This window comes from Alosa sapidissima, chromosome 22 (genome assembly GCF_018492685.1).
Source record: "Alosa sapidissima isolate fAloSap1 chromosome 22, fAloSap1.pri, whole genome shotgun sequence".
NCBI classification, from domain to species: Eukaryota; Metazoa; Chordata; class Actinopteri; order Clupeiformes; family Clupeidae; genus Alosa; species Alosa sapidissima.
The window spans coordinates 6,681,191-6,695,873 of record NC_055978.1 but is presented as its reverse complement, the minus strand read 5'-3'; the positions used below and the strand labels follow the sequence as shown (position 1 = coordinate 6,695,873).

Sequence of the window (14,683 nt, the reverse complement as noted above, 5' to 3'; positions counted from 1 at the left end):
AGGCTCGTGTCCAGCAGGCTACTGCAGTGAGCCTCACTGCTGATATGTGGACATCTATGAACATGGATGCCTACCTGGCCATAACTTGCCACTTCCTTAATGAGGGAAATGTACTAAACACGGTATTGCTTGGAGTCTGTCATTTCCCACAGTCACACACAGCTGTGAACTTGGCAGCCGCCAAAGCTGCTATTATGGAGGAGTGGGGCATTAGACACAAAGTTACTTGCCTCGTAATAGATGCAGCAGCAAATATGCTTGACTGTGGCAGGGAGCTAAACCTAAAACAGACTGTATGTATTGCACATACTATGAATTTGATGGTTAAAAAAGCTCTTGAACAGACTGTTGGACTTTCAGAACTGCGGGCAAAAGGTAGAATGATTGTTAATCTGTTCAGGTGCAGCACCACTGCTAAGTTATGTTATATTTAGTGTTGCATGCTATGCACTTAGTTTCAGGCATCATATATTACCAGGTTGTATTGTTTTGCTCTTACTGTATTGTATATGTGATATTTGTACTGTTTTGTCCTGTGTAAAGGAAAGACTTCTGGTCATCCCAAGTGCAGATTCAGGAGCACTTGGGATGACCAATACGGAAGTTGATGAAAGAAGTTGACACCCGCTGGAACAGCACATTTCTCATGCTGGAGAGGCTTCACTCAGAGAGAGAAGATGTGGGTGCAGCCATGGCCTCCATGCAGACTGACACCACGGCACTGACGTCAGCAGAATTGTTTGACATTGAGGAGTGCCTGGGTGTGCTTTCACCATTCAATCAGGCCACTATTGAGTTGTCAGAAGAGAAGGTGTGTGGTTCCAAAATCATTCCACTGTTGAAAATGTTGGACTTTGCCATTGGGGAACAAATTCCCCAAAAGAAATCCGAGATGGCCAAACAGCTGGCAGAACTCATGTATCGGCAGGTCCGAGAAAAATTGCAGCAATTTCAAAGCATGAGCATCCTAACATTGCTAACTCTTCTGGACCCACGCTTCAAAACACTGGGCTTCCTCAGTCCATCCAAAGCTGATGAGGCGGTGAAGAGACCCACTGCTGAGTGTGCTTTCATCATATCACGACAAACACCAACACCTCCAGCAACACAGCCATCAACAGCTGGGGATGATGAGAGACCTTCCACCTCCTCTGGTATGTTCTTAGTGTTGTAGACCGTGTTGGTGTGTAATTATTACATGTAATAACCTTTTTGCCCATTTTCCTTAGGTCAACTGTGGCACCATTTAGATGGCACTGTGCAGCACACCAAACAGACACACAGTTCTAGTGCTGATGCTATGGTGGAGGTTCAGAGATACCTGAAGGAACCATACCTACACAGACTAGAAGATCCGCTTAAATATTGGCTTACGCGCAAAGCCATGTATCCAAACCTGTTTGTACTTGCCAAGACGTTTTTGTGTACACCGGCCTCATCAGTGCCTTGTGAGCGTGTTTTTTCAAAGGCTGGAGAAATAGTTTCTAAAAAGAGGAACCGTTTAAGCCCAAAGGCCCCCCTCCCATGTTATACCAAGCACTGTACAGTTAATCACAATCACCTCATCACTTCCAGTTACATAAGCACTTTCACCGTCCTCTGTTCATGAAAAACACTACCCAGTTACTAAAACACTTTGTTCATGAAAAACACTACAGTTACCAAAGCACTTTCAATGTCCTCTGTTCTCATGAAAAACAATCAGTTACAAAAGCACATTCAATGCCCTGCTCTCTAGTAGTAGCCTAACTCATTTTTTATCCAATGTCACACAGGAATGCACTACCATTAGGCCTTACTTAAGATTTTCTCCAAATGAAACGAATGAATAGTGTACTATAGGATGTAAAGCGTCAAACCGTTGTTGAAGCATTGTTTAATAGGTTTAATTGATTTTCACACATACGACCAAGGTTCGAATCTTGCCTTGTGTTAAGTTAATTTTCACAGATCACCTCACACTTCATTTGTTGCAAACGACTAATATTTCAACAGAAAGGGGTCGTTTGTATTCCTTAACACCTGTGTAGGCTAAGTATGAATGTATCGGACCAAATGGCGCATTTTTGGTTTCTTTTGTGTTTGGAATTTTTCTTCCGTTTTATTTTTATTGGCCAGTAGTCCATCACTAACTTACAGGCAGACAGGACTTCAACAGGGTGAACAGAGAGACGAACCAACAAGAAACAGGAGGGTAGAAATACACAGACCAATTAACAGAAAGACAGAGGACTGTACGAGACCAACGAGACAATAACGGGGACCAGGTGTGCAAGCAGAAACGGGGGGAAACCTAACAAGACAGGAAGCACAGACCAAATAAGGAGATGGGGCGGAGACAAAGACAGGTGACAGGCAGGTAAACACAAAGCACATGGGAACAGGCAAAACTAAACACAGGACACTACACAAAATGGCCACCAGGGTGGCACAAAGTCACTCCATCCAGGCAGGATCCTGACAGCCACCACGCTGGCCAGGGACTTCAACAATGGCTCGCTGACCAACTATGTTCCGGCCCCTCCTTCTTCTCTTGGCTAAATCAAAACCCGCTTCATCCACAAATATATATTCATGGAGTCTTTCCATTGCATCCAATTCAAATATTCTCTATATGAAGAAATAAATTGGTAGTTTTGTAAGTGAACAGAAAGACAGGCCGATACTGTACAGAAACTGAACAATATTTCTGAAAATAATAATAATAACAGTAATAATCAAGCATGCTTTATCAGAAAATGTGTTTTGTCAAATGTGTTTTACAATGAGTACATTAGTGTGTAACTGATCCAAACATAATCAGATCATATAATGGATGTGTTTGAGATTTGACATTAATTGTGTTTTGATAAATAATTGTATAGTTTTGATTGAAGTGTTTCATTTTGCTAAAGATCTGAGGGATTCTGCTACTTGGATGTAGTGTTGTGTTAATTATGTGTAGTGTCTGGAAAAAAAAAACAGGCCCTGTTGCTTAAGCAACTGGAATGTGTCTTCTTCACACAGAAACCTTTGTAGAAAACCTGACAGGAGCAGCACTTTACTTAACTTTACTTAACTAGAACATTACATCATCTTAAAAATGAAGCAGACAAAACACTGTCACAAACCTTTCACAAGAAACCGACAAAATATTTCAGCAAGGTAAAGAACACAAGACAGGGGCTGTTTCTCAGTCAAGGTGGGATTCTTCAAGGCACAGTTCTACCAAGCATGAATGCTTGAGGATCCTCGACTTTGAGAAAGAAATAGAATAAGGCTAAGGTGAGGGGCGGAGAGACAAGGAACAAAAAAACACATGTCAAGGGTAAACAAAGGACGATATGGTGCAGGACACAGGAAGTAAAAGTACAAGCGGATGTGATGAGAGAAATAAATATGAGACATGGCAAAGGACATAAAACATCACTACAATGTAAAACATGGAAAACACAAAACCCATTATCCTGGATTTCTAGATCATGCCACACACACAATCTTTGACTCACTGTTGCTTCCTAGTGGACAATATGTGACCCATACAGTTGCACAAAAATACACCACTAGGTGGCGTGACAACATCAAGGTTTCAGCAAGCAAAGAGAAATTCATTAGATATATGAAGAAATGTTCAGACATTATTTTCACCCATGACAATACTCTGAAAATCACTTACACAGTAATTTTGCCCATCAGTTGTTCTACCATGTATCTCAAGAAGCCACAATAAGATAAAAAAAATAATATAAATCCCTAGAAGCAGCTCACCAACATCACTCAACATGAGCATTGCCATCACCACACAGGCTCACAGAGGACAAATACATGGCAGATTTATGGGGGTGCCACATCATAGCACTATTCAAACTGATACAAACTGACCCCAATCCACTACTTTTATCACTGCTAAAGAGTACTGAACACTTGAGCCAGGGGTGGCACAAGGGGAGAGGGATGTTAGGATGATTCTAAGGGCCCAGCACTGACAGGGGGCCCCCAGAGAGAGTATGAGCAATACTGAGCCAACTAAATGACAATATAGCTTCACTCCAGACGTAGCGTACAAAAGAGGCGGCCAGTACAAAACATAGTGCACCCCTATTCTGAAGTTGTACTATTCCAAAGGACATTTTTCACAGCAGCCATAGTAGGCCAAGCACAGGTGTTACTAAATACCTTAACACTCTGATTTGACAATTTAAGTGAGTCACAAGCAACACTAGCAATGCTATTTTATAACTGTGTGGTGTTACTGTAAAGCAACACCAACACTCTCTATTCAACACTGTCCCTGAAATGTCAAAAATCATCTATTTACTATGTGCTAATCTGTATTTTCAACATTCAGCTAACCTCTGGTTATAGAACTGTGGAAGGTGTCTTGGTCAAAGTCTGGACTGGACATGGATCCATAATGTTCATTCTGATGGACATGTTAGACAAGAATTAGTTACTGCAATAATCAATGGTTGGTGTGTGTGTGTGTGTGTGTGTGTGTGTATATGTGTGTGTATGCATTTGTGTGTGTGAATGTTTCTGTGTCTGTGTGTGTGTTTGGCTGGGTCACTAGGACATGCTGCTACTTTCAGACCTGTCAGAGAAGGATCATGTTCACTTTCCATCAGTGGGGAGAAAAATGTTCCAACCACAGGCTTAGTCTCATGCTGTCATGATGTTATTATTCGCTGCTAAACACACACACACACACACACACACACCTGAGCATGTGGTCATGCCTGAAGAATGAACAATGACGTAACTGCAAGACTCTACCATAAGTGTAGCAGACTGAATAGACGTCATCTGCTGAGTACAGGTGTGTGTGTGTGTGCGTACAGTACTGTATGTGTGTGTGTGTATGTGTGCGTGTGTCCAATCTATTGTTTTTAAATCTATGATCTGGACTGTATTTCAGACAAAAGCATAAGACGGGTACCTTTGGCATCAGGGGGAGTTGTGAATTAACCATAAACACTCAGACTTTATAACTAAAGGCATAGGCCTAGATCAGTGTTTCTCAAAGTGTGGTCCGGGACCACTGGTGGTCCGCAAGCTATCCCAAGTGGTCTGCGGGTAGACGTGGTAAAATATAATATAGATGAATTGTTTGCAACATTGAACCAACTTGGATGTAAATCCAAACAGTTCTGCAACACTGCCTATGTAAGCTACTGTACACCAGTTTAAATAATGAATCATCTGACACAATAAGTAAGGTGCCAAGACAATGAGGTTGTTCAGTGAGTACACTTATTGTGTAATATACTGATGAAATAGGTCTACTGTTTTTTTATTTTTTAGCTAGGTTGTCCGTGAGGTTTCTATTTATTGGTTAAGTGGTCCTTGGTCTGAAAAAGTTTGAGAAACACTGTCCTAGATAGAGGCAAAGCATAGAAAAATGTACATCCTGTGTTGTAAAGGAGTCCCATAGACTATATTTAAACTGAAAAGCACATACTACCACTCCACTTTCTGTATTGTAACCTGAACGTTTATTAGATTTGCCATAACCCTCCTTGGTATTAGGAGTGACAAGTGATGCAATATTTGCTTTATCCACCAGAGGGAGCGCTCGCCATTCAATTTTTTTGCTCTGTCCCTCCAGGGGAATCCTGGTGCTTGTTACAATGTGTTGCACAATGCCCTGTGAGAATCTAAACAAAATGTGCCTTTGCTAAACAGATGACAAACAAACAGAGGAGGTCAGGCAGGAAGAAAGGATGGGGCTCAGAGATAAAGGAAGTGACCTCATGTCCGCGGTTTCGGAGCCAAAAGGTGAGTGCGCCTGGGAGGAAATTAGAGTTTCGATGCAGACTGCAGGCCACTAGTCCTTTGTTAGGTCTGGACAGAAGACAGAAGTGTGTTCTCTCTCTTTCTCTCTCTCTTTCTCTCTGTGTGTTTCTCTGTGTGTGTGAATGCCATCAGCTGCAGATGGGACTTGCAAGGCTATCAGCAGAACAACTGGTGAATGTGGGGAATACAGTAGAGCTGAATTGAGAGTGATTCAATAGATAGACCATTCAATAGATAGATAGATAGATAGATAGATACTTTATTAATCCCCATGGGGAAATTCAAGGGTCTCAGTAGCAAACAGACATCACACACAACATGCACTTACAGCAGAAATGGTAAACTTAAGTATAAGTATAAACATATAACTAAACTCCACTGTACAATAAAGACAGTACAAGATAAGAAAGATAAGAAAACTAAATACTAAATACACTATATAAATTGAATTAAGAAAGTCCAATGTGCTTGAGGGTGATCAAGCATAAGACGCTTGTAGTGACAGGGCCGGGACTGGTGAGGTGCTAAAGGGAGTGAGTGTCATGGTGAAGGTGCAAAAAGTGGTCCAACCATAGTCCTTTAGTTATGTGTGCATGGCAAGGTGCTCAAGAGAGTGAGTGTCATGGTGAAGGTGCAAAAAGTAGTCCAACATTAGTCCAACAGTGCAAGAGTAAGGTCTAGAGACCAGCATAAATAATATGGACAAATAGGAGAGTAAAGTATAATATAGACAAGGTAAAGTAAAAAACTATTTCAGTGCAAGAACAGGTTGAGGTAATAGGGTTATAGCCATTCATTCATTCAGTATTGTAGCAGAAGCCTGACCGCAGCCATTGATCATGTGTGCTAATATAGCATGAAAAACAGTGTAGCAGTAAAACAGTAGTGAAAAACATTAGGCTGTGTACATAAAACAGTAGTAAAGCAGTAGTGGGCAGTCAGTACTTAAACATGGAGAGGGTGGAGAGGCAGACAGACTAAGCAGAGAAGTCTATCTCTCCTCTTCCCTTTAGTGAGGCATTGAACAGTTCAATGGCCCTAGGAACAAATGACTTCCTCAGCCTTTCAGTTGTGCATGGCAGTGAGCGAAGTCTCCAGCTGATCAAACTCTTTTGCTTTTTGATAGTGCTGTAGAGTGGATGACATTCATTGTCCAAGATGTTGATCAATTTGTTTAGGGTCCTTTTGTCAAAGTATACTGTAAATCCCAGTTAAATGGCAGTGTTCTGCAGTGCTTGCTAATCTTCGGAGTCTGATTGTGTTACTGATGTGAATGGGGGAGGGACAGCACGTCTTTCATGTCATTTCATTGTACCAAATGTGTAGATGTGCTCATGCATTTACATCAGCAAGAAACATATATATTTGTGCATCTGTATGTGTGTGACGTGTGTGTGTGTGCGTGAGTGAGTGTGTGTATCAGTAAGAGAGATAATGATTCCCCAAGGGAATAGGACTGGGGGTTGTGTAAACGACACACACAGACAAACAGCAGGAAGATAGGGAGAGTAAAAAGTCTTTAGTGTTCGCTCTCACGCAATCACACCTGCATACTCAAATGCTGATCGGTGTGGTTTGTGATGTTGCAGTAATCAATCAGGTAGACCAGGCTGATGGGAGATAACAGGAAGGGGTGAAATGAAGCTCTGCCTGCCTCAACGCCTATATGACCTTCATTTAACATTCATACGGAATATATTATCCAATACAATGGCATCTTCTCCTGCATGAATTACTTACACATTTTAATACATAATGTTTAATGTATTTCTATCAGCTGAGATGGTTTTGATAAGGGGGGGTCAGAGAGCATTCTCAACTGCGGTGGTGTCACATGTTAGCACTTCCTCTGCCCATATGCTTCACACACACAAATCACACGCACATCGTCCTACCACACTCTCCCATCCCAGGGTGCCCCACTTACTACTGCTTCAGAGAGAGAGAGAGAGAGAGTGGAGTGAGTGTGTGTGTGTCTATGTGATAGACAATGATGACCTTATTTTAAATTTGTCATAATGTTCAAACACGTGTGTGGGGTGGGTGGCAGGGGGCGAAAGAGCCAGGGGTGCGTTTCCCAAAACCATAGTTGCTAACCTGTTAGCAACTTAGTTGGTTGGCAGTGGGAAATTGCATTGCAACCGACAATGTTGCTAACTTGGGAAACGCACCCCTAGCCAGTAGTAGACCACTGCTTCCCTTTATACACACGTCTGTGTTGTTCTCATCACTGATGACATGAGCCCCCCCCCCCCCCCCCCCCCCCTCTCCTCTGGTGAAGGAGCTCACAACTGTGCTATTCTCCCTCCTGCTCCTGTAGATACAAACATACTGTAAGTATGCAGACAGCCATCTTCGGAAACTGACACTGTCGCTTTATACATTTAATTCTGTATGACTCACTTTTAAAAAGAAAATACAATAAAAAGAAAGCTTAGGCTTTGATTCTGCCAAGAGAAGCTGTGATATATTAACTGTTGTGATATGGTAACACCCTGCTCAAACCATGTCAAATCCCCAGTCACACACAAACACACACACACACACGCGCGCGGAGACGGGAGGAAGGGGTGTGAGGACGGGGGAAACTGGTGAGAATTGTTAACCCCGCCCTCCGTTCTCTCGCGCTGTCTGCATTCCTCGCTCCTTGCAGCACGCGGAAGAAAAAGGAGGAGGAGAATTGGGAGAGCGCGAGCAAGAGCGCACGAGACAGGGAAGGTGGTGATCATGGCACCAAACCAAACGCCTCTGCGCTTCCGAACTCCACTCAGACCCAAATACACGCCCGGGCAAGCAACTTCAGCCGATGTCCTGCTCTGAGAACTGAGAGAGAACACTTGCGTTTGGATAACTATGAGGGTGATCTACATCCTGAACGCCGGCTTTGTTGCTGCCTTCTCAAGACAGGAGTCGCTTTAGACGATTTGTAGGCAAGCAAGAAATATTATTTATTTCTATATATTTGAACACCTTCGACGGATCTCTCTGTATTTTATTTAATCTGAAACACGCAGAGGAAAAGACAATTTGTATGGAGATCATGCAAAGATATTGTATTATTCCCCTTATAATATTGACGTGCGCATATTGTTGAGCGCAACTTTCTGAGACTTATAGTTACGACTTTTCTTTTTAAGATACAGACAAAGAAAACTGATTAGAAGTAGGCCTATACACTATTTGTTTGTTTATAATAGCGTTTAGTCCGTATTTACATAGATCTTCGGAAACGCCAGCGAAGAACTATTGTTTTAAGTTTCTGCATGGCCATGGAGACTGTGTCGGTTCTACAACAGCAGCTGTCCCATCCCGGGACCATGGTTGAGCGGAGCTCCAGCGAACACTGCTCGGGAGACGTGCCACTGCCGGTGGACTATCCCGCCGGCGAGGTACCACCGTCCGGACGTAGGGGCTCCAGCGTGAAGAAGCACCTCCACAAACACAACCTGAAACATCGCTACGAGCTTCAGGAGACGCTGGGTAGAGGGACTTACGGCAAAGTGAAGAAAGCCATAGAACGACACACCGGCCGGGTGGTGAGTGACATTATTCGACTTAACACTTTCTGTGGTTATAGACTGTTAAGACTGAGCTATGTCCTTTAGACTGGCACATCGCAGAAACGGTGCTTCTAAGTATTACACCAAACAATGAATTAGGGAACTTTCCAACTTTCCTTTCACTATGTTGGTGTTTAGGTTACGCAATATTGAAGCAAATTGAGTGGTGAGGGTCGTATAATTAAAACCCCCACACACATCCCTCCAGCTGCGCGTCTGTGACATCCGTTGGGGATTTCCCCTGTCATGACTCCATCGCGGAGGTCACCGGAGCTGGACTCAGCACGCGTGTTGATGGCTCCGCTGGGGCTTTGAAATGTGATATTTAAATGTTCTGCGCGATAGAGGTCACTGACCACAATCACACGCTTCGCTGCAGACGGCAGAAGCTGCTGCTGCTGCCGCCTACTCATTGCGAGACCAATCGGGTAGGCGACTGATTTCCCTGAACTGGCGCTCGAGTCAAACACAATCACGCACTCGAGCGAATGTGGATGAAACACATGTTGTTTTCTTGGCTTGTACTGACCCTCATTGATTCAAGTGTTTACTGACAACAGACACTCGCATTCAGGACTCAAATTATAACATAGCCCAATTTTCTGTTGGGAAAGCGCAAGTTAAGATAGCTACGTTTGGCTTATCGTTGAAACAGAAGTAGAGTGATAGCTGTACTTCTACCCGCCAGGTGCTGTCTTGCTTGCTGGGGCTTTGTAGATAACGCTGATTAAACGGCATGATTTGAAAAGATTACGAGCGATGCGCATGTACTTCAAGGCAGAATTATTCAACACCGGCTGACATTGGAGCAGAGATAGGTCAAAAACTGGGATAACCCAATTCTTCTGAGACTGAAGTAGGTCAATGCGCTAATCCTGAGAATAAACTCCCCATCTTGGGCCGAGAGGCGAGCAGATTCTTCAGATTTCTGGGTCTTTAGGCATGGGCGGCCTCAGCGAGGATGCTGCTGCCGCAGAGTCTGTGGCTGGCATGCCAACATGTCATGCAGACTTAGCGTGTAGTCTCTGTGGCTATGCTGGCAGGCTAAATACCACCCACCCCCCCACCCCCGCCACACACACACTCACACACAACATAAGCATGCACACAAACAGTACCAACTGAATGGAAAGTGTTGATCCGGTTTCACACTGTTTGTTTTGGTCACTATAAATGGAGCCTGTCCTGTCCTGCATAGATAGGCTTCCAGGAGAGTTTCAGTCGAGTGTGCTGGTGGTGCTGACCCGTCTGCCACGTGCTTGTGTTGTTTTCCAGACTCACATCCATCCAGGTCCATAGACTCACAGACACAGATAGAATGGACCTGGACCTCACATTGTTTTTTTTTCATGTTTGAGGAATGCCTCCAGAAACACACACACACACACATAGAGAGAGAGAGAGAGACTTATACACTTATACTGTGTACACTTATACAATGCGTACGCACGCACGCATGCACACACACACAAACACACACACGCACGCGTGCACACACACACACTTCTAACACACTAGTGCTAAGCTGACAGTGAGGCTGGCAGACAGGAAAACTGTGAGTGTTATAGCGTGAGAGGTGTTTAAACTGCTTCAGTGCATTCATACAGATGTGTTAGGCTTGTGTGTGCTTGGTAAAGATACACAGGCTGTTTGTTTCCATAGGCACACACTGTCTCACACACACACATGCACACAGACACTCAAACACACACGCGCACACACACACACACTTGACTTGATTCAAGCCAGTGTCTCTCCAACTTATTTTCTATGGCTGAATGCGCTGTGTCCTGTGAAAAGAATGCCTGGAGACATGTCTGGGGTATGAGACACACACACACACATACACACACACACACACACACACACACGCATGCATGCACACAGAGTGACACAAATGCCGACTGTCAGAAGACCACTTCACACCCTCATTCACAGTCACAGGGACACAGTCACTGTCTGCATGGAATGATTCAGGGACCCTAAAAGAAACCATGACTCACTCAGGCAAATCAACACAGGCGTACATACACACACACACACACACACACAAGCAAATTTTCCATGTCATACATGACAGACAGCAGGCACAGACACACACACACACACACACACACATACTGTAGACACACACACATAAGCCTCAGCACAGACTAGCTGAGGGTGTGATGTAATCTTTGACTGTTATCTCACAGCCACCTATTTCCTCTCGTCTGAGAACACGGAACCAAGTAATGAGTTGACATACGGCTGGAGGGCAGAGTGTATCTGTGCTGAGCTGATTAGCTGTGTGTGTGTGTGTGTGAGTCTGAAGGAAAATAAACTGTGCATACACATTATGAAAGTGCACATCTGTATGTTTGTGTGTGTGTGTATAAGTACAAATTAGAAAAAAAGTGCATACAGATCATCAAAATGCACATCTGTATGTGTGTGCTTGTGTGTGTATGTGTCTCTGTGTGTGTGTGTGTGTGTGTGTTTCTCTTTTGTATTCCTCTCTCTATGTGCAAGGCGGTCATCACCCTAACTCGTAGTCCAGGGTGAGAGTAGGGGTAGGCCATGTGGGACGCCAGCTGGCACACGGATCAAACACAGGGCCAGTGATCCGTGGCCCAGGGACGGGCCATGGTGATTGGGATGGTGTATTGGGTACCCTCCCTGGGATCATCATGGATCATCATCTCCACAATACGCTTTTAATGAGTTTATGCTTTCACTGTAATTAGGCCTACGGAGCCCAAGCCAGTGATTATCACTGTGCTTAGTCACTATGGTTTAGAGGGTAAAGAGCACACACACACACACACACACACACACACACACACACACACACACACACACACACACCTTAGACACAGATAGACACAAACATGTACTGTATATGTTAGTACAAACTCATATTATACCAATTACTTTAGAATTTAGAAAAAGAGAGTCAGTAACATAGCACTCACAAATTACATATGAATCACATAGTCAATCATATAGTTTCTCCTCACCTACCAATTTTCAGTGAGTCGGAAATTTTAGGGTTTCAGTGGGATACAAGTAATTACCTCACATCCTGCCTGTCCTTTTCCTGAGAAGTCAAGGGACTTTTGTGCCTTTTTTTGCCTCTCCCAAACATGCCCATTTTCTCCCTAAATGGACTGTGCGTGTGTGCGCATGTGTCTGTGTGTATGTGTGTGTGTGTCTGTGTGTGTGTGCGTGTGTGTGTGTGTGCGTGCGTGTGTTTGTGGATGTGTCTGTGTGTGTGTGTGTGTGTGTGAGAGAGAGAGAGAGAGTGAGTGTAAGGCCACCAATGACATCACAGATGAGGAAGTCCTTCGACGTGGAACCGTTTCCTTGCGGTATTCCCAGACTTATTCTGGGAAGCGCGCAAACAGTCCGTGCTCTTCCTCTGCATTTCCTGGTGTATCTGGTGTTTCTGTTTCCCCACCTCAGCTATTATGGGCCTTCCTAATAAATCCCACCGGAGCATACTCATATTATGAGTGCTTACAGTCATGTTCCTCAACAAGTCATGCGTCAGCAAAGGCACTTAGATCCAGGACACAATACTACAAAGACGTTCCTTTCAGTCTTAGAAGTCCGAGAAGTCCTATATCCACAGAAATATTTATATCATGAGTATAAACTACAGAGCTGTGAATTCCTAAGAAATCCTGCCTCAGCAGAAGTACTTATATCATGAGTATATACTGCAGAGCTGTGTATTCCTAATATCATGAGTATATACTACAGAGCTGTGTATTCCTAAGAAATCCTGCCTCAGCAGAAGTACTTATATCATGAGCAAATGGCCATGGAGATGTGTGTAATCCAGACAAATTTAGATTTGTAAACTTCATCTTACCCCATAATGACAGCGGCCAATCCACTGATAATAATAGAAGCATGAATCACAGGGCACTGATTTGTGTGGGAGTATCCCCCATAAACACTGCAATAGTATAAAACAGTACAGGGCACTTCAGTAGATATTTATAAAGGGCTGAATCAGCCTGATGTTTGCCCCAGTGCACACTGTAGGTACTATAACTGTCTAAGGGGTTACGTACAGGCCTATACGTTGTCTAGAGGTTATCTCTATGGCGAGCACATTCTCAGTATTTCACAGTGGCACCAGCTTCAGTGATAATGGCTATTTGTGAGGCGAGAGTCTCGGAGGGCGAGACCACAAGTGGAACGTTCTATAAATATACCTCACATATGTACAGTCTCCATAGAGCGACCACCCTCCGGCCTTACCGCACTCGGATGCCACGTTCTCCTTCCTCTGTCAAGGTTACTTACGAAAGACTCCAGCCAACACCCTCACACACACATACACACACACACACACACAGACACACATGCATGCATATGCATGCACACATCTGGACACAAACAAACCAACACTCAAACATACACAAACACACACACACACACATATACATACACACACACATACGTACACATACACATGCACACATACATGCACATACCTATCTACATGGATGCATACATACAGTCATGCATAAAGGGATTTATAACAGAACAATTGGCATACCTCCATAGATCAGTAGGATCAGTTAAAACAAAGGTGGAAGGTAAAGATGTAAACACGTGTGGAGAATAAGAATCTCTCAAAGTGCTTCATCCAATGTCAAACTGGATCATCTAGTCTACTGGGTCATTTATTAACTGTCTCAGATGACGTACCATATTCCATGAATTGTTGACACATGACGTCTTTTTTAATATCAGATGTTCACAGAACCGGAACTATTTTATTGTACTCTCTTGTTACATGAAAGGGGTTTTCTGTACAATGGATGTCTCTCATAGACTCTGCACACAATAATCACGCTGAAAGCCCATATAAGTGTGACTCCCGGTCCAGATAATACAATGGGGGGGGCAGCAGGGTCACATCTACATTACATTACATTTGGCTGGCGCATTTTTAACCAAAGCGACTAACAACATGGTAAACAGTTTAAGTTTTAAAGCAATTCTCTCAACAATTTTAGGACAATTAAAAAAAAAAATCTACCCTTAAGAGAGACAGCGGCTTGTTTCAGCATAGCAAAAGGGAGGGGAAGTCACCTTACTAGGAGCTTGCAATCAGGAAATGCTGACATCATTAGAAGTGAGACACTTCCTTGACCCGTAGTGACTCACAGTGGAGATGCAGGGTTTTACCCAGTCAGGTCAGGGGAAAAGGGCTGGGACCCTGGAACGCATAGAAAACAGACACACACACACACACACACACACACACACACATACATACCATTAGGAAGTGACTGCTGCTAATGTTACTAAATCACCCAATAAACCCCTCACACACACACTCACACACACTC

At 43.7% G+C, this 14,683-nt stretch overlaps 1 protein-coding gene across 1 annotated transcript in view; it reads left to right on the top strand.

The window, feature by feature from the left end:
• Positions 1-8,429: 8,429 nt before the first annotated feature.
• The window catches only part of nuak1a (NUAK family, SNF1-like kinase, 1a), a 21,430-nt gene continuing 15,176 nt past the window's right edge, over positions 8,430-14,683 (top strand). Inside the window, exon 1 of the mRNA XM_042078952.1 lies at positions 8,430-9,308. Coding sequence (XP_041934886.1) covers positions 9,036-9,308 — 273 coding nt within the window. The 5' untranslated portion in view covers positions 8,430-9,035. The remainder of the gene's footprint in view (positions 9,309-14,683) is intronic.